This window comes from Vulpes lagopus, chromosome 23, assembly GCF_018345385.1.
Source record: "Vulpes lagopus strain Blue_001 chromosome 23, ASM1834538v1, whole genome shotgun sequence".
Lineage (NCBI taxonomy): Eukaryota > Metazoa > Chordata > Mammalia > Carnivora > Canidae > Vulpes > Vulpes lagopus.
Genome location: NC_054846.1, coordinates 52998191 through 53019888, shown reverse-complemented (window position 1 = coordinate 53019888; position 21698 = coordinate 52998191). Strand labels below are relative to the sequence as shown.

General features: G+C 41.0%; 1 protein-coding gene across 3 annotated transcripts in view; it reads right to left on the bottom strand.

Annotated features, from left to right (window-relative positions):
* ELAVL4 (ELAV like RNA binding protein 4) overlaps positions 1-21088 on the bottom strand; it is an 86776-nt gene extending 65688 nt beyond the window's left edge. Inside the window, exon 1 of one of the 3 annotated variants that reach the window (XM_041737798.1) lies at positions 20816-21088. In XM_041737798.1, the coding sequence (XP_041593732.1) occupies positions 20816-20824 (9 nt within the window). In that variant the 5' untranslated portion in view covers positions 20825-21088. Of the gene's footprint in view, positions 1-20042; positions 20376-20815 lie in introns of those variants that run through there. The other 2 variants (XM_041737797.1, XM_041737800.1) reach the window with 2 other exon arrangements.
* Positions 21089-21698: the final 610 nt, after the last annotated feature.

The window sequence follows — 21698 nt, the reverse complement described above, 5'->3', positions numbered from 1 at the left end:
CAAAATTCTACACGGTGCAATGGCAAGAGCATGGAGTTTAGAGTTTGGGTTTGAAAATTGGCTCCAGCCTTGACCTCGGTTTAGACACTTCAGACTCTCTGAGGTGCAATTTAAATTTACTCATCCGAAAAATACACACAACTCTATCTGCCTTGCAGGGTTGCTGTGAAGATGAAAAATAACAAATTTAAGGCATCTGACTCAGAACTGGGCACAGAGTAAGGACTCAATACATGTTCATTCCCCTTATCAAAAATGGAACCTTCTGAATACATATTCCCATTAAAATGAGGTGGCAAAGTCGATTAAGAAGTGGTAACATTTATCCTTGGAATTTAATTTCTGAAATGGAAAAGAACACTTAAAAATGTTACTACTCATCATCTCTGTCAATAGCTATTTCCTTCATCTTCAAAATGTTTCACAAACATTAACTAATAAGTTCTTACAATAATACCAGTCAGGAAAATACTGAGCAATGGGGAAGGGATTAAGTGAACTTTAAAAAGTGAATCATGAAAGCCCCATTTTTAACACTTACAAACATAATTTCTGGTACACTTTGCCTTTTTAAAAAACCCTCTGCTGTGAATGGCTTAAAGTTAGATACTTCAAATGTAATAAGTGCAGTCATTCAGGTTTCTGATTTCCCAAGAGGAAAACCCTCTTGTTTTCATGGGAAATTTCAGGAAATTGCCACAGTGTGCTCTGGGTATGGATAGCAGAGGGCATTTCTGGCTTTCCATACCCTGCTCAGGCTGGAAGAACGGGGGTCATCCTTGGTCCACCCTCCGCTTGGATTGCTCCTTCCTTCTTATGGACCCAAAGGAGCAGCTACATTGACCAAATTCACTTCAAGAGGCTTTTCCAGGGCACAGTTGGAAAGATGTGTTGGGAAGTACAGAGAAAACACAGAAATTGTTAACTCCCTGCAGAAGCGAGATGAACCCTTACAAAGCCACTGGAAAGAATCCTTTAAATCACATGCTAGACTCTGTGAGCACATTCACACCTAACACCACATCCCATCTTCATGAAGACCCTGAGGGATCAGCGGGGATTTGCCTCCTTCTCACCCACAGTCCCATGCATCATTTGCATTTTATAGGTGAGCAAACCAGGGGTCAGGGAGCAAACAAAGTAGAGTGACTAGCCCTGGTTCACAAGGTGCAGAGCTGGAATCTACACCAGACAGGTCTTCCTGTCACTGATTCTCCTCTTCCTCCTTTACCTACCACAACCTCCATAAACCCTGGAAAGCAAGCTCCCAGCAACATCCTTCTGCAGCCAGCAAGGACAAATGAGTACACGCTGTGGTGTGTTCCATGTCACACTCTGCAAGAGCACTCCTGTTGACCTGGAAAGCCTTCCTCTCCCACCATCAGGCCTCACTTGCCTTTCCCCAGCTCCCCTTCTTGTCCCAGCTCCAGGCCCATCCATCGCACACACTTCCCTCACAGACGTTTACCACACAGCCCCAGACTCTCCATCTTCCTGTCTCTACCACTGGACTGTGAGCCTGTGGAGGGCAGGGACTGTGTTTGAGTCATTGTCATCCCAGGGACCAGTGCAGAGTTTTGGGTTTTGTTGGTAGAACAAATGAATAAAGGGATGGCTCTCTATGGCTCACCTGCTCTCTACAGCTAACTCTGCTTTCCTTGCTCTGCTCCCTACCACTCTGCTTTCATCATAAACCTCTCTCGTATCTCTCTCACCTCTTCAAAATCAATTTAAAAATAGGAGCACTTTTATCTTTTAAAGCTATGTTGCCCTTATCACTCTTGCCTTCTTCAACTTCTTTCAAACGGTCCCCAAAGAACGTATTTTTAAGGCCATTTTCATAGCCTCTGTTTCTTTACTCCCACATTCCTTCTAACTCGGATTGCCTCTGCATCAGGCCTAAACTCCTATTTCATTTTAACTTTGGGTCTGAATCTGGCTGCAGTCTAGAGGTTAAGAGTCCCACAGAACAATTCCACCTTTGAGAGTTCCTAAAAGTCACATAAGCCAAAGTCAAAAAAGTCAATGGGGACTCATTACTTTGTTGTAGCAACTATCAGAGCTAGGAATGCCTTGCATATTTTGGGTTTTTTTTTTTAAACAAATGAGCGAATACATTATCACGCAATAACTTCTACTTTCGTTCAATTCAAATCAATTTTAGCAAGTCTCCAATATCTATTGCACAGCATAATGGTTAGGAACACGTGCACCAGAGCCTGAACGCCTAGGTTCAAATCCCTATTCCACTGTGTGGTTTTGGGCATGTTACTTAACAATTCTGTGTCTATGTTTTCTCAGTGTTGACAGTGTTCATAGGAATGTGGCAGACATTAAATGTATTATTATGGTTAGAGAACTGAGTTCCCTGGCATTTGATCCTTGCCCTCTAGGAATTTAGGCTTGGACAGGGAGGGCGGGTGGCAGTGGTTAGTAGACAGATCTATGAAGAGACAAAGTTCCAAATTGCAACCAAAGCAAGTGCCATATTCTGAATGCCTTCTGTGGAATGGATGTTTCTTCCCTGCTGTTACATGTGTGCTTCCTCTCCTCCCCCGACTAAATTGCAAAGTTCAGTTGAAGGCTGCCTCCCTGCCCCACGCGGCCTCGGCACCTCCTCTCTCCCCTTCGTCACGGCACTCACCAATCCACATTCAGTCACAGTTTACACTACTGGGAGCTCCTTGAGAGCAGGACCTGAATTTTACTTGCCTTCTTGCTCCAGGCATGCAGTATACAGAAGAATTTGACCATAAGGCTGCTGAATGAATCAGTGATCAGAGGCAGGTGCAGGGCGCTAGGAGAGTTTAGAGGGAGAGGACATGGGAACATTGCAGATTTCCTTTTTCCCAACCCACCAGGCTCTGCAGTGTGCTGAGAAAACCAGAAGAGAAATGTATGGTTTTATATTTTTAAATCCTTTTCTTAAGCCTTTTCCTCACTCTACCTGCACTGTTTATTTTAGATGAGTGTGGGCATCAAGATCAAAACAAATGTGAACTAATGGCCAAAGGCAGGGCAAATAAATTTTGGGAGAATCACAATCCTTACATGCCACTAAACACAAGAGGCAGAAAATACTTAGGGCTTCATCCAGTGCTCTACACCAAAGGTACCTGCCAAGTGTTCAGTTATTCTTCTACTCTCAGAAACGTTTGATGGAGAGTTTGGCTTTTTTCTTTTCTTTTAAGTAATTTAAATCCATACATTGCAAATGAAAACAAAAGAGCTTTGGCACGAGAATAAACTCTATCTCTCCTTTAATCTTAAGATTTCAATCTAATTTTATGCAATAGTATACACAATGGAGAGAGGAGATGAAAATACACATATCTATATTTTAAACCTAATGCTTTCTAGTTGCTCACAATGGAGCATCAAATAGGCTTATTTACAATTTCAGCTAATATAAGACTCTTGGCCGGAGTACTTTTAACCTATGAAAATACATATTCAAAAGTAAACACTTTAACTTAAAACTAGAAAGCAGGAGATTCAAGACCTGAACTCAGGATCCCACACTCCAGAGCTCTTTTATCTTCCTCTGGCATCTGTGATCCTTTCTGGGATGATATATCTTCAGTTTTGAGGCTATCTGTTCTCCTTTTTGTAGGTTATGAAATGGGAAGTAGCCTGCATATTTTATTCTAGATCTTCTTTCCCTATGAGCCCTGCAAAAAAAATGACTAATATCTAAACCACACATCCTAGGGGCGGGGGGCTGAACTATATTTTTAGATGTTCCTTTATGAGATGCTTACTATGTGCCAGGTCCCAAACCAGTCTCTTTACATATGCTAACAATCCTTTAGTCTTTGAAGTAGGTATTAACTCCATTTTACAGACAAGGAAACTGAGGCTAGAACAAGTTAGTGACTTTACCAAGACCCTACCACAAGTCAGTGGGGAGAAGAAAAAAACCCTTAATTTCTCTGACTTCAAAGCCCATGCTCTTAACCACTAGAATATCTTTATAGAAGTGAAGAATCCAGGGCACCGGGGTGGCTCAGTGGCTGAACCTCTGCCTTTGGCTCAGGGCATGATCCTGGGGTCCCGGGATCGAGTCCCATATCAGGCTCCCCGCAGGGAGCCTGCTTCTCCCTCTACCTATGTCTTTCTCTTTGTGTGTCTCTCATGAATAAATAAATAAAAATACTTTTTAAAAAAGAAATCAAGAATCCTATGATAATGCCAATGACTACTGCACTTTTTAAATGATTGGCCTAACCTTCCTTCTGATTTTCTTGGAACATTTACCCAGTTTGCAGCCTCAACTATAGGGAAATCGATTGGAGGCTTTTCCTCATATTGGAGACCCCTAGCCTATTATGAGTTCTCTTAGCTGGGTATTCCCAAACAAATCTCTTAATTTTCCGGTACTCCAGGGATGACCACCCCACACTGAGTACAGGTAGGACAAGTCTGTCACCCCAAGAGTCAGCAGCTGGACAAACAAAGCCCAGCCTTTCACAACAGGCAATGACTGCTCCCACTTACGAAGCAGAAGCAAGACACTGGCTGAACTGTTGTGGCCTCATTACATGTTCACAAACAAATTCTCATTGGTGTCACTCTCCAACCCATTATCTCGTTGTATTTTTTTAAATAGTATTTCATCACATGAAATTATAAAATATCACATAATATATCCACTAATTCTACTTATTTACTTACTCTATTGTCTGTCTTCCTCCTCTAAAATGAAAGCTCCAAAGTCAATTGGAGAAAGACAATTATCATACGGTTTCACTCATATGTGGAATATAAGAAATAATGAGAGAGACTATGAAGAAAAAGAGGGAAACTGTTGGGGAAAAATTAGAAAGAAAGGCAACCCATGAGAGACCCCTAACTCTGGGAAACAAACAAAGGGTTGCAGAAGGGGAGGTGGGTGGGGGATGGGGTAACTGGGTGACAGGCACTGAGGAGGGCACTTGATGGGATGAGCACTGGGTGTTATACTAGACGTTGGCAGCCTGAATTCAAATAAAATATTAAAAAATAGATAAATAAAATAATGATAAATAAACCGAAAAATGAAATGAAGTAAAACGAAAGCTCCATGAGGGCAGGGACTTGTCTTAATTACCACTGCATTTCCAGTACCTAGAACAGTGTCTGGCCTATAGCAAGCACTCAATGACTATTTGAAGAATGGGACACAAATTAATATTACATGATAATAATAATGATGATGATCAATAGCACTTTATATGCCAAGCACTGTTTTAACTTCTTAATACACATTGGTCTATTAAATCACAACAACCTAGTTTACACCCGAAGAAACTGACACATAGGGGGGATAAGTGATCTGCCCAAGGTTGCAACTGGTAAAGACAGGATTTGAACCCTGGCAATCTTGCCTGCAAGTCTATTAATAACCACTAGGCTAAATGTCTCTCATTAGTCACTTCTCTTTAAGAAGTGAGTAATACAAAACAGGACACAGAACATGGGCTCTGGAATCAAACAGACTAGGCTTGGAATTCCAAGTCTGACACTCCCTAGCCAAGTGACCTTATGAAAGTTATGTAAACCACGTGGTGTCCTTTCTTCAAGATGGGAATAAAAATACCTGCTTCCTCTAGTTGTGAGGTTCAGTGAGATAAGCTAAGTCTGTACTTTTTGTAAAGCCTGACACATACCCTATAAAGGGTCCCTATTATCGTGATATATCTTTGTTAACTGTATGGTAAAGACCAAGTGACATAAAGGAGTCTGAAAGAAAGAAGAACTACTGAAGAAGTGAAGGTGAGTCATGGTAGTCAGGAAAAGTTTCGTGTAAATAGTTACACTCAAGATCCTCAATCCAAAGTTACAGAACCGTGGCTGGTGAGCAACAATAGCGTCAAAACCAGTCTTCACAATAGAGGGCTTTGGGTCCCACATCCCTCTCACAGCTTAGAGGTAACAGGGTATCTGATGGCAAGCCCTTTATGAACAATCTAACCAACACCCAACTCCATCATTCAGTTAGCAATTCGTTACTGAGCACCTGCTAGAGGCCAGACACAGAGAGGACCCCAGACTGCTGACGTGGTGGTGAGACAAGACAAATCAACAAGTGATAATGCCGTGGGGAAGACCAATGACGGAAGGATGCTGGCAGTGCTCAAAGATGAGGCCCTAACTCAGCGTGAGTCAGGGACACTTTCCTGGTTGAGAAGTCACCTCCTATTGGTCTCTTGAAGCCAAGTGAAGAAAAGAAGAATGATGTTTGAGACCAAGGGATCTGTTCGAACATAGGTGTGGATGGAACAGCACAGCGAAGTCCCATAGTGGAGAATGAATGGAAGGCAGAGAGCTGCAGGATGGGAGGCTGGAAAGGAGGGCAGCAGCGAGGCCACAGAGGGTGTCCGGGGCATTGTGAAGGTGGCTGGGCTTGATCCTGAGCCACAAATCTATTAAGTGGCCATCTCTGTGATCACATCTCAACTGTGTGCCTGCAGCAAATACACTGGTTTCCCATGAAATACAAACAAAATAGCATGGAGAAAAAGAAAGAATACATTAATTTTTAAGTTCACCACCAAATTGTCTTTGGGGCCCTCCTTTCCTCCTGAATAGATCACAGGCATTGTGAGCACAGCGTAGTTTATCACCACCTCATGATACTGTTCCCCTTTTGTACTCTAGAGTTTTTTTCAACTCAACTCTGTTGAGCAAGTGTTACTCTCCCTTTCCCAGCACAGCACCTGAACAACTTGGTAAATATTTGCGGAACTGGGCTGGATTTATTGAGTGATAACTATATAAGGCAACCCTGCACCAATGGGTAAGGCAGGGGCCGAGGGGTAGCAGAGTATAAAAAGATGACCATCATGGCATCCTTATCCTCAATAAACTTGAACTTCCAATGATGCAAATGAGACATGCATGATGATAACATATACACCCAAAGCAGACTGCAAGGGGTGCATTCTTTCAGGAGTGGGCTTTGCAGGTAGCGGGGCTGAAGCCGCCCTCCCTGCACTTTCACTAGACGCTCAGCTCCCTGAGGGCGGGGAGCTATGCCTCCTTTACACTAAGTCCTTAGAGACCACTAAACAGTAAGTGCTGAGCGAGGCTTTCTCAAACAGATCTACTCCATCCTCACAACAACCCCGAGAAGTATAAATCATCTTACAAACGTGGAAATGGAGGCTCACAGAGGTAACGCGACTTGCTTGAGGTTATAAGGTTAGTGTAAAATAAAAATAAAATAGCAATAGTAAAAATAGCAATAACAACAATAATGACTATTTTTCATTCTAAGGAAGGCCGCCCTCTATTTATCATTCTCTAAATGTTTCTGCCACAGGACTCTCTTTTCATACTAAGATGAAAAAGGTTCTCTCTGCCTGAATGAAATTTGAAGTTCATAATTTGAGTTCGTGAGCTCTGGTTGGCTTTTTGCTGCTGCCAATTTCATGAGTTCTAAAGGGCACCGAGCAGATGGATCTGCCACTTTCTAGGTTTAAGGATATTCCCCAGCACAGAGGTTCCTCAATAGGCTCCCACTCTCTTCCAAATCACCAGGTGAGAGTTAATCCAATTACAGTTCAGTTCAACAAATCTTTATTGAATACCTAAACTATGTGGCAGGTACTCTTCTCACTACTTCCAAAATTAAATACTTAGTAAGAAAGTCTTTGTGCCTGTCCTCTTGTGATTAGATCACATCTCACCCACTTCCATGCACAGTAAACCCTCAAGGGCAGAGACCAACTGACCCACCGTTCCCTGTAAAGAAGTTCTAACGCAGAGTAAGCACCTTAGTACATTTTCATGGAATTGAATAAATCGTTTACGTTTTGTTCTAGAATTAGACACATCTGGGTTTAAACCAAATCTGGCCGAATTGCTGGCTGTGTCACCTTAGTTTACCTTTCAAAATCTCAGTTAGTTCATCCATAAAACAGGAAAATTAACATTTACCTCTTAAGGTTGCTCTAGGGATTAAAAGGAATGATGTGTAAGGCACAGCGCCTGACTCAGAGTAAGAGCTCAAGAAAGGAAAGCTAAAGCTAATTTCATTATTTCTAGTCCCACCTCTAGATCACCTCCACTACTTAGTACTGTCATTATCATTATTACTTTGAAGGTTCAGCTAGGTAGCATGACCAAGGTATAAAATTTGCTAGTTAATAAATACTTTAATAGAGAGCCCCAACATATACCATGCAGATAGCCTTAATTTTCAAAGATTTAAGATACATTTTTCATATTGGGATGTCTTGGTGGCTCAGTGGTTGAGCGTCTGCCTTTGGCTCAGGGCATGATCCCAGGGACCCTGGCGAGTCTCGCATGGAGCTCCCTGCAGGGAGCCTGCTTCTCTCTCTGCTTATGCTTCTCTCAAGAATAATAATAAAAAAAATCAAAAAATACATTTTCCATATTAAATCTAAAATAATCAGATGTCATTTTTTTCTTTAATAATTTGGAAGATCCTAGGGATTTTGCATTGCATAGCTCTGAAAAAAAAAGGTGACTGGGTTTTTTCCTTTGGATAATGCAGAGCTCACTATCACCTAGAACAGTGTTTGTTAGGGGCACCTGGGTGGCTCAATCAGTTAAGCATCTGCTTTTGGCTCAGCTCCTGATCGCAGGGTCCTAGGATCGAGCCCTGCTTTGGGCTCCCTCCACAGCGGAGTCTGCTTTTCCCTCTCCCTCTGCTTCTCCCCCTGCTTGTGCATGCACAATCTCTTTCTCTGTCAAATAAATAAAATCTTTAAAAAAAAAAAAAAAACAACCAAAAACCAAAAACACAGTGCTTTTCAAAATTTACTGACCAGGATTCAACAAAGCAAAAAAAGTAAGACATATAATGAACAGCAACTTCACATCACAACTCAAAACATAGGTAACTGAAACAAAAGTTTCACAAAATAATACTTACCCTTAACAAGCACTAGCCACTGATCCTTTCCATTTCACTTATGTTTTCATTTTTAAAAAATTCTGGTCAATACCCAGTAAAATAACTGTAGGCTAAACTAGAACCTAGTAATTTACTAATATTGTTATTCTATCTATTGGAATGTATCGAGGATATGGCTTAACTGATCCTCCCATCAAGGCATGAAGTTGCATTAATGTGTTTTACATATTGAGAACCTGGAACTCAGCCAGGTTAGGTGGCTTGGGGGAATAAACTAAAGGACAGACCTAAACTCTCAAGTCAGAACTCTGTAGTTCAGACTCTAAAAAAAATTATAACTCAATTCAATAAACGCGTGCCCAACATTGAATCAGAGAGCATTTGACATGATCTCTGCTCTCCAGAGTTCACAGGCTACCAGGGAAGACAAGCATGCCCTGGCACGTGCACTTGGAAGTCTGAAGTGGGTAGTTTTCTATTCTGGAGGAAATAAGCTGATTCCCCAACTACCATCATCCTTTCTCTGGCCACACATTTTCCCATGACATGAGCAGCTGGTAAGAGAATGCAGCGTGCTCCTCTAATAGCACACTTCTTTGCAATCTGAAATAAAGTTGATATTTTTTCCTCCTAGTGCTTTTTGGCACTGTAACCCCAAAAGCAATCCTCGATGTGACTGCACCAGTGAGCAGCATCATCATCATAACATCATACTCTGATTAGAAGAATGCTTTAATGCCAATTCTCTCTAAATAACCAATGTCTAATTCAGTAGTATCTTTTGGATGACCTCAACTTCTGAGAAATCATGACCCAATAAAGGCAAGTCTCAACCCTCCCAGACAATCAGGAAACTAAAAGTCTCTAAGACATTTCGTAGCTACTGATTCAAATAAAGTTAAAACCAAGTCAGACACCTTAACCTTCCTAAATGATAAGTTCTCTCTATCTCTCTAGCTTTATCTTTATGCATCCTATGTTGCATTTACACCATACTAATTATCATTCCTTAGGCAAGTGTCCATCTCATGCCTTTACTTATACTCTTCCTTCCACACGGGATGCCCCCTTTTCCTGATTTCCCCGCCTACCCATCTTTCCTGGCTCCACCCAAATGGCATTTCCTCCTTGAAGACTGTCTCCTTTCCCCAGCAGCATGGGATGTTTCCTCTTCTGTCTATTGGACCTCCTCTGCTGAGACACTTTGCACATTTTGCCTGTCATAGTCCTTACTCACTATTTTAGAACATGTTTTAAATACTGTGACATTCCAGGAAGCACCCAGAATGTGGTTCATAGGCCCAGACATGCAACTGTATTTGCTTATTCCACACTGAAAAATCTGATCTAGAAAAGGAATTATTTCTACTGATTTGCTTTCATTTTTGCTTTTTGCTCCTAGGGAAGTTAACTTTGTCTGAGCTGAACGTATTCCTCAGCACTCCGGAGCTAAGACGTCTGATACTGTTAAACATGTATCCCAGGGCAGGCAGCTGAGCTTTACTTTCTATAAAAAGGGGTTAACAACACCTGCCCTAACTACATTAGGGAGATCAACCCAACACCATAGGACAAAAATGATACAGTGTGAAGTGAATATGAGAAATCATCTCCTTAGTCACAGAGCCATTACAGCAGAGCTGTGCTGGGAATTGTGAAGTTCTAGAAATACAAGATCCTCTGTTCTTGGAAAATTGACATGATGATAGTTCAGGAAGAGTACTGTTATGATTATAGCCAACTGTAAGCCCATGTCTCCAAAATCCACCAACTGGAGACCTGCTTAAGAGTTTTTACTAAAGTTCTTCTAAGCTAAAAGTCTTTTCTTCTTGCTGATAACCTTAAGCCAAAGGTTTAAGCATAAAGGAGTGGTGACTCAAGTACTGGTTTAAATATGGGGCAATTTTTTAAATAATATAAACAAAATATAAACATTTATCTAGCAAGGAGATCCTAAGAATATCCACCTGCTCCTTCCCTGCCCAGTCACCTGCTCAAATCGCTCACCCAATCATCTCTTTTTGAGCCTCCACTAATAGGTGTGAGATTTTTCTAGGCTAACCTATGCACAAACATCTTCTAGCCTCTCTACATTCAATCTCCCTTCTTCCACTACTGTATTTCCACCCGTACCAAAACATGCTGTAAAAATCAACCAAATTCTTCCAGAAAGCTGGTGCACAAGGCTGCTTACAAAATCCTTAGAAGAACCTTGGGGAAGCCTTGAAATAGATACACGTGGAAAGAGAAAAATTCTATTGTCTGTTTCATAGTAAGGAGTCTTTTTTTTTTTTTTTTTTTTTACAGAAGGGTAAGTCCTGCAAAACGGTGCTTGGGGGATCAAATCAATTTATAATCCTTCCCCTGATTTTAAGGATTCGGTTGAAGGAAAAAAATGACTCCCTTTCACAATCTTCTCATGATCACATAAAGTGAAATCCCAAATCCATGACATTAAAATACTGTTCCAAGGACATTACATATTTTTTTCAGTTTCAGTCGTGAACCCCTTCAGGTACTACTTACATTGTTTCTTCACCCTCATTGGTAACAGCAACAGGTCTCAATTTAGAACAACCTGTGAATTTTATTGAACGTGCCTGTTTATTCCCCCTTTCTGAGCCTTGGGGAAAAGGCACAAAATTAGGCTCGGCCTAACACCGGTCCTGACAACCCCCATTACCCCTTCCCAAGTGCATGTGATCAACAGTGACATCAAGGCCCTTATGGTGACTCTCGTCCTGTCCTTTCCTTTCTGCAAATGGGAGGGTCATAAATTGAGGGCCAGCATTCTGCTCACATCTCCCACACCTCTCTAGTCAATGCAATCGCTTCTAGAGCTATTTGCGCTGCCAAAGCCATCCATCATCCTGCCTCACCACGCAGGAGAAAGAAAACTGATGGCAAGTTAGAAAAATCTCATTAAGCCACTTTTTGCCTCAACCTCTTCACCACTCCTTGAAAAATAGAACTTCAAAATTCAGTCTGCTGGGGAAATAAGAGGGATAGAAGAAAAAAGCTGGTGTGGTAAAGAGGAAAAAAAATAGCTCCAAAGTAAGCTGGTTTCTGGGCCAAAGTCAAATAGCTCACAGGTTATAATAATATATTTTAGACAGCAAAGATGAGACTGTATTCATTAGCTTAACCCATTTTTTTTCCTGCTTGACTTCTGAATTTCCTAACAGACTCTTTCATGAAATTAAAAAAGGAAAAAACAGCACTGATTAAAATTAATTTTATATTCACCTTTTTTCTCTTTTTAACAACTAAATCCCAAGTTAATTCTAATTCCAAAGGGGACTATGAATGCACCTTGCAAAAGCCTATGAGAATGCAGAAAACCTAATAAAGCCACACAATTCCAGGGAAGAACTGAGGGCTTGTTTGTGTTTAAAAATTACTGTATGTCACCCCCACCCTCCTTGAGTTCTGGGGAGAGCATTCAATGTCACTTCCCCCCCTGGACATCTGGCACAGGGAGACTGAAAGAGACCTAACATTCTCTAGGCATCTTTAGTAGTCAGCTGTATGACTGGTGCCTTCCCATACTGTGTCTCGTCTGATCTTCACAAAACCCTGTGAGTCAGGCCTTCTCATCTCCTCTTAAAGATGAGGACATTGAAGCTTGAAGGACCTCATCCAAGATCACTCAATTGCTAATAGGGAAAGTCAGGATTCTAGCCCAAGTCCACCTGACTTCAAAGTCCTTGGCACTTCCTGGTTTCTTAAAACAAGATGCAACCTTTCCAGTTTGTTGCCTGTACCAGGCACACCATGAAGATCCTGTGAATCCAGAGAAAGACTTGTGGTTCCGTAGCCTCTGAGCTGGCCCTGCCACTAAGGACATGGGGATAGTGGTATCTAGCAGAAACAAATCTAATTTTTCTACATACGTACAAGTCGATGTAAATGCTTTTAGCTCCATCTGCACACTGGCCCTCTGGGTCCTAATCACAATAACCAGGTTGATTTCAGGATTGGAACCTTTTCTACTACAGAGGTGATTAAAATATAATCAAGCTAGAAAGTTATCCTCCCCCAAAGCCACCTAAAACAGAGCAACTCCAAAATAAAACCAATTTACATATTTTAGCCCAAATTAAAAAGTAAAAGCTAAGGATTCCCTTTTAATATCCTGAATAATAAATGCACATTTATGTAAAGTTTCCTTTGGGGAATGGTTACTATGAGGACAACTTTCCCAATATTATTCATAAATATCACTTTTGTTTTGGTGTTACAGTAAGAATCTGGACTTGTGGGAATTGTACTGTCTGTACCCAGTGCATCAACAGAGATAATTAATATTGAATACAAGTACAATATCCAGAATTTTAGATGTGTGGTTGGCTGTATTACAAAAAGTAACATAAGAGAGGATGAGTCAAATCTGGTCAAAATCACACATTCCAGGGACTTAGTCGTTTACTCCATTTTAAGTGAGCACTCTCCTAATAAAAGTTTCATTAGTAAAGATTGCAAGTTCTCAGGCTTTCCATGACAGACTTTTAAATAGCACTTAGAGCTAAAGTTTATCATTAAAGCTGTATTTACTACTGCTGCATCTTCAAAGGGGGCACTTGAAAAGAGAAAAGTTCAACTCAGCCTGTTAATTTTCAAGTACAAATTAAAAAGGAAAACTCTAAAGGTTTGGACTGCCAGCTTAGGAAAACACAGGCTACTTGAGAAGCCATTATTGGCACATCCCAAGCACACTGGGCGTCGTGGCTGTCCATCTATACCATCCCCACCCCGCTGTAGGCAGGATGTGGGTGTGTATCATGACATTACTCTATGACATCTGCTCCATGTGCAAACTTACCGTTTGCACAAGGGCCTGCCAAGAGGGTCACTGTCTTCTGAGGTCCTCCCTGGAGGGTGACATGAGGGAGAGGTACTCAAAGAGGCATCTCTGTTAGAACAGCCTTCGCATTTCTATAAAATTGATTGGCTCTAGCCAAGCTCCATGGGTAGCAGACAGAAAGACAAGTTCCTCCTCCTGTCTAAACTTTACCTTTCCTGGAAGCAAACATCTCCATACATGGAAACTTACAGACAAAAATATCCAGAAGATCTTTGACTTCTATCTTTTGGAGTCATGCCGAGGCTCTTACAAATACAAAAAGAAAAACATTTGTGTATTTGAATGTTCCAACAGATCTCTTCCCATAGCTTGACACAAACTGGGTTACATAACAACCAACCTTACAAGCCCTCACCTGAACCTTAGCCCCAACCATAGGGACTTACTTACACTCTTATTCTGTCTTCTGATCAGTGCCAGAAGAAAAAGAAACGGTGACCTTGAATTCCACCTTCCAGAGAAAGTACATAGTAAGTCCTCAACAGATAATAGCCTAGCCTCCTCAATGAACACACCTGGGAAAACAACTTCAAGGGCTAGTCGCCACAAGACAGTAGACGACAGAAGGTAACTGAGTCATAGAAGGAGCAGGAGTGGATTCAACGCCACAAAGTGCAGAGAGGAGGCAACCTCCACGTTGTGGTGTGTTTTTCAGAATTCAGCATCTTGCTAGAATTGTTTCTCTACTTCCTCATATCCTGAAAATAGAACTAAACTTCTTATAGAAAAAATATATTTATGAATTATATTTTTATAGCTTTAACATGAATAATTAAAAAAATTAAACTCGAGTTTAAATGTTATCTTTCAAACCAAGAGTCCCAGGTGAGTTATTTTTAAGAGAGACCTATGACTTGTATCTTTTTCCATTTTTAAAAAATCACATATGCTAGTTTTGCACTTTACTTTTGTGGTTAAAAATAAGGCTTTCCAAAAACAACAAAAAACAAAGCGCAAGCACAACAATTACATTGACCTTATTTCTTCAACATTTTCACTGCTTCCTCAACAAAAATTATTTAAAGATTCCTTTATGGTGTTCAGCATTTCGTGATCCTGATGGAGAAAGATCCATATTGAGGGGAAAACATCTCTGGTATTAAATAGAACGAGGAACTGAAGGATGATCTTCCCCATAGCAAAAATGGTCCGTCCTAAAATGGCCAAGTAAAAGGCAAAATCTTGGGGGTGGAGCGTGGGGAGAGAGAGAGAAGAGCGAGAGCGAGGGGGGGCAGGGGGAGCAACCAGCATATTAGGAGCACTGACACTGCATAATTTATTTCTTAATGAATGTACAAGGAACAGCATAAATATTACCATTAAGCAGAGTGAACATCCAAAGCAAGCTAGCTGGCTGATTGCTTTCTTATTTTTTTATTCTTTTGTAACAATTCCATTTCCAAAGTGCTTGATTCCTAACACTGATGCTCCAAAGCTATTGTGAGCACTCTGCCTGAATACTTAATGAAGTAAACAACAAACAAAATGGCTCATCTTTGGTGCCCCTAGCTAGCATCCCAAACTGGATATAATTAAAGGTGTGAACAAGCAAGCAAGGAAGTAATGAACCTGCAAAGTCAAGGTTCTGAGAAATGATTGGGCTCCCGCACTGCACCAGTTCAAATTTCTCACTCATTATCTCTTCTATCGGCAGGCGCAGATACACATGTTGGTGCCCCTCTCCACTCTTGTCCTCCAGCCTTTTTCTCTTTCCATTTCTAGATGAGTAATTTATGACAATTACTGCTTGTGACAACTCCCACCCATCCACAGATCACCTTTCTTTTCACCCTTAAAAAGCCACTCACCTATAATAGCCCTCTACCCTTAAAATACACTGAGATCTTAAAAATACGAGGATGTGCTTAAAAATACGAGGATGTTTCTGAAGCACACACATACACACACAAACTCCCAAAACAATGCAGGAACTGCGAACACAGGCACCCTACCTCCTACTTGTTTTTACCAATGGTTAAAGATTAGGTTCAAATGCTCCCAAAGAAAAAGCAACTCTCCTTCCACATACACGTACATTTTAATTTGAACCCATCCCCTTGATTGAGAGAGCAGCTTCGAGATCACAAATATTGTTATGGATCTGCACATTTGTAGTTTCTCAAGTGGCAACTAAAGGAAGGTGTTTGTTTACTAATGGAAGTCTGCAGGGTCTGGATATATCTTTTTGATTAAGTTTTGCATTTTTCTAATAAGAAAACTCTTGGAGTTTGTGAGGAGGAGAAGCCACTTCTTATGGGAAGCCAGCCCAGTTTGGTTTTCTTTCCATTTTTAGATGCACATACACTTGCAAGTATGTATACACATTTGGTAATACCAAATAAGGAAAACCTAAGACAGGTGCAGGATTCCAGAAACACACATGCCTACACAGATACACACACACACACACACACACACACACACACAGAATCTCCCTCTTTCACATATACATATTTGCCACATATCTATCTAATGGATGGAAGAACAGATAGCGGGCAATAAAAGGTTGACTTCACTTTTAAAAGGAGATTTGGCCAATTATTTGCAACATGGTCCATCTACTGGAAGATAGTAAGATAAAAGCTTGAGAATGTTTGTGCCCCTTTAGACCCCCAAAATTCCTAATGACATTGGGAAAAAATACTGCATTGCAGCATTTGCCAGCGCACACTCATGTGTCTAGCATCCGCTGGCCAGCTCAACAACAAATGTACATATTAAGTGTCCAGGCATATAAATTAAGTGCCTGGTGGCCACAGATCATTGGAACTGATGAAGAAATTTGTCAAGGCCAAAGTACCTCCGTCCACACACAATGACCTCTATCAACACCGCCATTCCTTCTTTGCGGTACACACAATTTGTTTCTTTTTCTTTTTTTAATTAAAATAAGGCATTAAGATGCCAAGGACTAAGTGAAGCAGCATATATTCTCATGGAAGGAACAGTATTTGGTCTACATGTAGGAAAAGAATCCACCCACAATAAAGAAATAAGTGCAAAGGGAAGAAATCAAACCAAAGAAAGGACTTGCCCTGAGGAAACCTTTTCATTGTTAGTGGTAATTCTTACTTGAGAAAAACACCTTGATTCACCCACAAATTCTTTTAGAGACACTGAACATACACACAAAGCACTATTCAGGCATGATCTCTAGATTCGAAATGTCAAGCAGATTACCCCCAACAGAAATGCTAAGTTTAAAATACGTGAAGTCAACCAGGTCTCAAACCCTTTTTCAAGACTGAGTTACAAACTCAAACGCAGATGCGTAGCTCATTTTCTTTCTCTTTCCTTAAGAGAAAAATTCCATTGTTATTAGCTCACAACACTCTGGCCCTCCTCTCATCACAAAATCCTTGAATATTCAAAGGACCAATAAAGGGCTATAGGGAGAGGAAAAACTTTTAAGGCTTTGGAAAACTATCAAACAGAAGCAAGCTCATCTGTATCTGGCCAGGACGATGACTTGAATGAATGGCAGTTAGAAATGAATGGGACTACAGAAATGAGTGGCTAAGTTGCTTGTTAGGTTTTTTTCCCCTTCTAACCGAGATATTAAAATTATAAGTCTGTGATTCTCAAAGCAGTTTCTCAGCCATTTCCCTAGCTATTTTCATTTTATCCTTTTAAAAATTTAAATATTAAACGATGTAGCCATGATGTTACAATGATATATACGGACATTCTGATCATGAAAACTGCGATGTAGTCAGGTGTTTTTTGCAGAAATATTTCTGATCAGATTTTCATTTCTTAATAAATGCACACTCAGCCCTGTGTTTCCATAAAGGCACACCTCCACATGCAGGTAGTAGGCATTAATATTTTTAAGACAAAGAAGCAAGAAAGGTCAGCAGTAGAACCACGTGTCTTTTTTACAACCCATGACAAGGTGACAGTTCTTATGGAAACGATTTTCCCCCTAACTAAAAAATGCTAGAAATTTCTCAGAAAAAGAAACTCTATTAGAGATAATAAAAAACTAGTCTAATCTTTAAGAGGTATATGGCTATGCAAAGGTTCGAGTGTTCGACATATGACAAAAAATAAGTTTATATATATTTCCTCAAGAGTCAGAACAAAATTTTTTAAAAATCCCCCAATAAGAAGACAAAACAAAAAGAAGCCCTTTGCAAGGAAAAAAGAAGGGGGGGCGGTGAGTGCAGAGATTTGCAATGGAGAGAGTAAAAATTAAGAGTACCTTCAGTAAAGCCAATTATATTTCCTAACCTTTTAACATATTTCAGTATAATTTTAATATCTCATTTTTGGGCTCAACATTAGCTATGTGATCATGTATCTAATTTGGAAGGAACCATAACAGATCATGGTTTTATGCTACCTCCTATTCGCCTAAGCACTATACCTTTCAGTTCTCTGGTACCCACCATCACGAGAAAAAGAACCTACTAGGAAAGCACACTCAGAGAAAAAGGGAGAGACGCCTGTCACCCAGCGCACGCACGGGTCCTAGACGTTCAGAGACACTAAAAAAAAAAAAAAATCAGCTTTTCACTCAGTTTATGCCAAGATCAGACCCAGGACCAAATGCCTTGCAGTTGCTGCAAGGGTGCAGCCTGATGGACCTTGTGGTTAGAGGTATAGAGTGGTAAACGAAGCAAAGGCCAAAATACAGTTTTTCATTTATTATTTTTAAAAGTAATTTCTACTTAGGATATAAAACGAGGGATGCAATGAACTCCCTGGAATTGTAGTATCAACATCTGATTTAGTAAAAACACCAATATCACCTAGCACAAAATCATTGCTTTAGGGTAAATCTATTCTACCTATATTTTTCCTATGGATATTTGCTGGAAATTTCTAAGAAATCATTTGCAGAACCTATCAGCTGTGGGAGTTCACTATTATGCTTCCGTCAACTTCATTCAATATAATTTACATTTTTTTCAAATGGCCTCACAGGATTCCTTGCGATTTTTCGCACGTACAATTTCACAGCAGGGAAAAGGGGGAAAGAGAGAGAGACAGAAAGAGAGAGAGAGAGAGAGAAAGGGGGGGAAAAAAGCAAGATTCCCTACCCTCCCTTCCCCCTCGTCTTCTTCTCTCTCTCTCCCTCCCTCTCTCTGTTTTTTAAACCAAAAAGAAAAACAACAACAACAACAAAAAAAACAAAACAAAACAAAACACAAAAACCCAGGAGAGACAGAACAGATGCTTAAAAATAGATTTCTAAAAATCACTGTAAACCAGAGTTAGAAATGTAATTAACACCTATTTATAAAGAATAATTAAAGTTGGGCCGGCCACAAAGAACAGCAAAGATAATCGAGGTCCTGTCCTCCCCCCTTTTTACACTGTTTGCAGTGTGTTCTCATGATAGCCACCTGCTCCCGACTCGGCTTTTCCTCTGTTCGTTTCCCCGGCAACCTTTCATTGGGTTTTCCTCCCAGCTATCGCTTTCAGTTGGGCTGCTCGGTCTAATCTTATTTGTTTTACACCCATCAAAACAAGCAGCCAGACAAAGGCAATCCTCTAAGAATGGGAAAAAGACCACAGCTTTGTTATAACATCTATGCAGAGCGAAAAGTCCTCCCCAGGCTTTGCTAGCAAAAAATAAGTGAGATGGATATGAATTTACAGCCTCCCCACACACCGGGCTTTGAAGCCCCTGTGAAAGCTATTGCTGGTGAAATTCAAAGTCAAAGTGGGCACCCGTGGCATCTGATTGTGCCATTTTGTGCCATGTCTTCGGGGTCAACATCAGGCGACAGGAGCGGCACTCAAGGAGTTTCCCTGCTTCTTTTTTTTCCCCGAAAAAGATGATGCTAAAAATAGATTTACTACTTTGGCAGAAAGGTTTTCCACTTCCCCTTCCACATCCCAAAGTCCTGTTTCACAAATGCATCTGCTGGTACTGAACCCCACCTCCCCACCCCTCGTATCCAGCCTTCCCCATCACTCCTAGTAGGAGACTAAAAAAGAAATGTGCCTTTAACTTTAACAGTCATGTAATTCTGCTGAAAGCTCACAGAGGCGGTGGACACGCCAGCCAACAGCGACGGTGACATTGTGATTGTCAAAAAAGACACCAACCTTGCTTGGCTAAATGTGTGTTCGATGGAAGAGGCAGTGTGTGTGCCTTGTGTGCATGCAGTGCCATTACACTTGGAGATGGATTCTGGCTTTCAGAAAAGAGAAATACTAATAAACACACACATACACACACAATCTGCACGGTGATTTACGATGCACAGTCCATCATCCTTACACACACACACACACACACACACACACACACACACACACGGCTGGAATCTCCAAGCTGCCTTCCTCTGAATTTTCACTTACCATCTTCAAGCCATTCCACTCCATCTGTGATCAGAAGAAGATGGACCCTCACACAGTGTGTCAAAAGCGGAAAGGAACGTTATGTAAAAGCTGACATTCCTTCTTACAGAGCTGCTGCCCAGGGAAGGAAGCAACAACTCAACACGCCAGGCACCGCTACACATACAAGCCGCCTCCTCTTTTTTATGAGGTCATGACAGGAAACTCTTTGAAATACAAGATGCAGCATTTACTGAAGCCCAAATAAATCACTCTCTTTGCCGTTTTGACTGCGCAGTCCCCCGAAACACCACTGCCCATCTCAACGTTCAGGATCCAGGAGCTGCCTCTCGAGCTTTACATTTCCAGCATGGAAATGGAGATTCCTAGCCCCGCTGCATCCACCTCCAGCCCCACAAAACCCAGGCATATAGACAAACCCCCCTCTCCCTTACAAAAAAAAAAAAAGCCTTTTCTGCCAATATGGTCTCATGTAATATAACCTCTTTCAGCAAACCAGCAATTATTTCAGTCCACCTCCCCTCTATACCAGCCCCCTCCTTTATGTTGAAGGGAAAACTGACAATGACCTGTTAAAAATGACAATCTATTTCCCCACTGCTTTTCAATAAAAGGACCTACCGGCACTCTCTACACAAAAGAGATAGTAAATGTAGGAACCAAACAGCAGCAGAGAACTAAACTCTTGTGCAAGCATAAGACTGGTCAAGGTGTAGATGCTTTTCTTCCCTCCAGCAACACAAACAACAGATTATAAATCTAGTCATACCTACCATAACCATTCTTATTGGCAAATATTGGGTCTCGCAGAGCTTCGACTCTTCTTTTAAAATTTGCAAAGGTTTCAGGATATATTTTTTAAATGACTACTATTGTTATATATATTTAAAGATCCACAAAACACAATGTGGATGATTGTAAAGTAAATCAATTATTTGGGGGGAGGGGATGGGGGAGAGAAAGAAAAAAAAAAAGAAAGAAAAGGAGCAGTGAGCTGAAACCCCCGATTCTAGGATGTAGATAAGAACAACTGAACAGAGCCTTGCTGAAATTGGCTCGAAGCTTCCCCTTTTTACATCCATTTATGGGACCATCTGTCAGCCGAAGCCAGGATCTGATTGGCTGGGGAAACGAAGGGAGGCGTTGCAACATCAGGTGCTATTTAAATTAGCTACTGCCAGATTGACGATGTTAATGATTTGGTGACCTCTACAACAACAGAGACCAGATTTCTGAACTGCTTCTTGTGTCTGGTAATTAAGGCCAGGCTGAAGCAACAACAGCCATACTTGCATTTTTACCTTTTCCCTCCTCCTAGCTCAAAAGTACTGTAACAACTGCAGGTCACCGGACGGCCACTTGCAAACCCTAACAGTGGGAGTGTCCCCCCTTTCCCCTGTCCTGAGGGCTGCAACGCCAAACCCCTTTGACAGAGGGCTTTTCCAGGATAGAATATTTTCAACCACCTTATCTTTCTCGACAGTTGCTTTCTAGCGAAATGCATATTTAATGATCTGCCTCTAGGCTTAAAGATACAACAAAAGCACTTTAATGTGCTAATACATCTACATTTTAACTTTATTATTTCCTAATATTGCTGATTTTTAGTAAGTAATGCTCCTTCCGCAGCTAACCAGGCCAGCGTTTCAGGAGAAA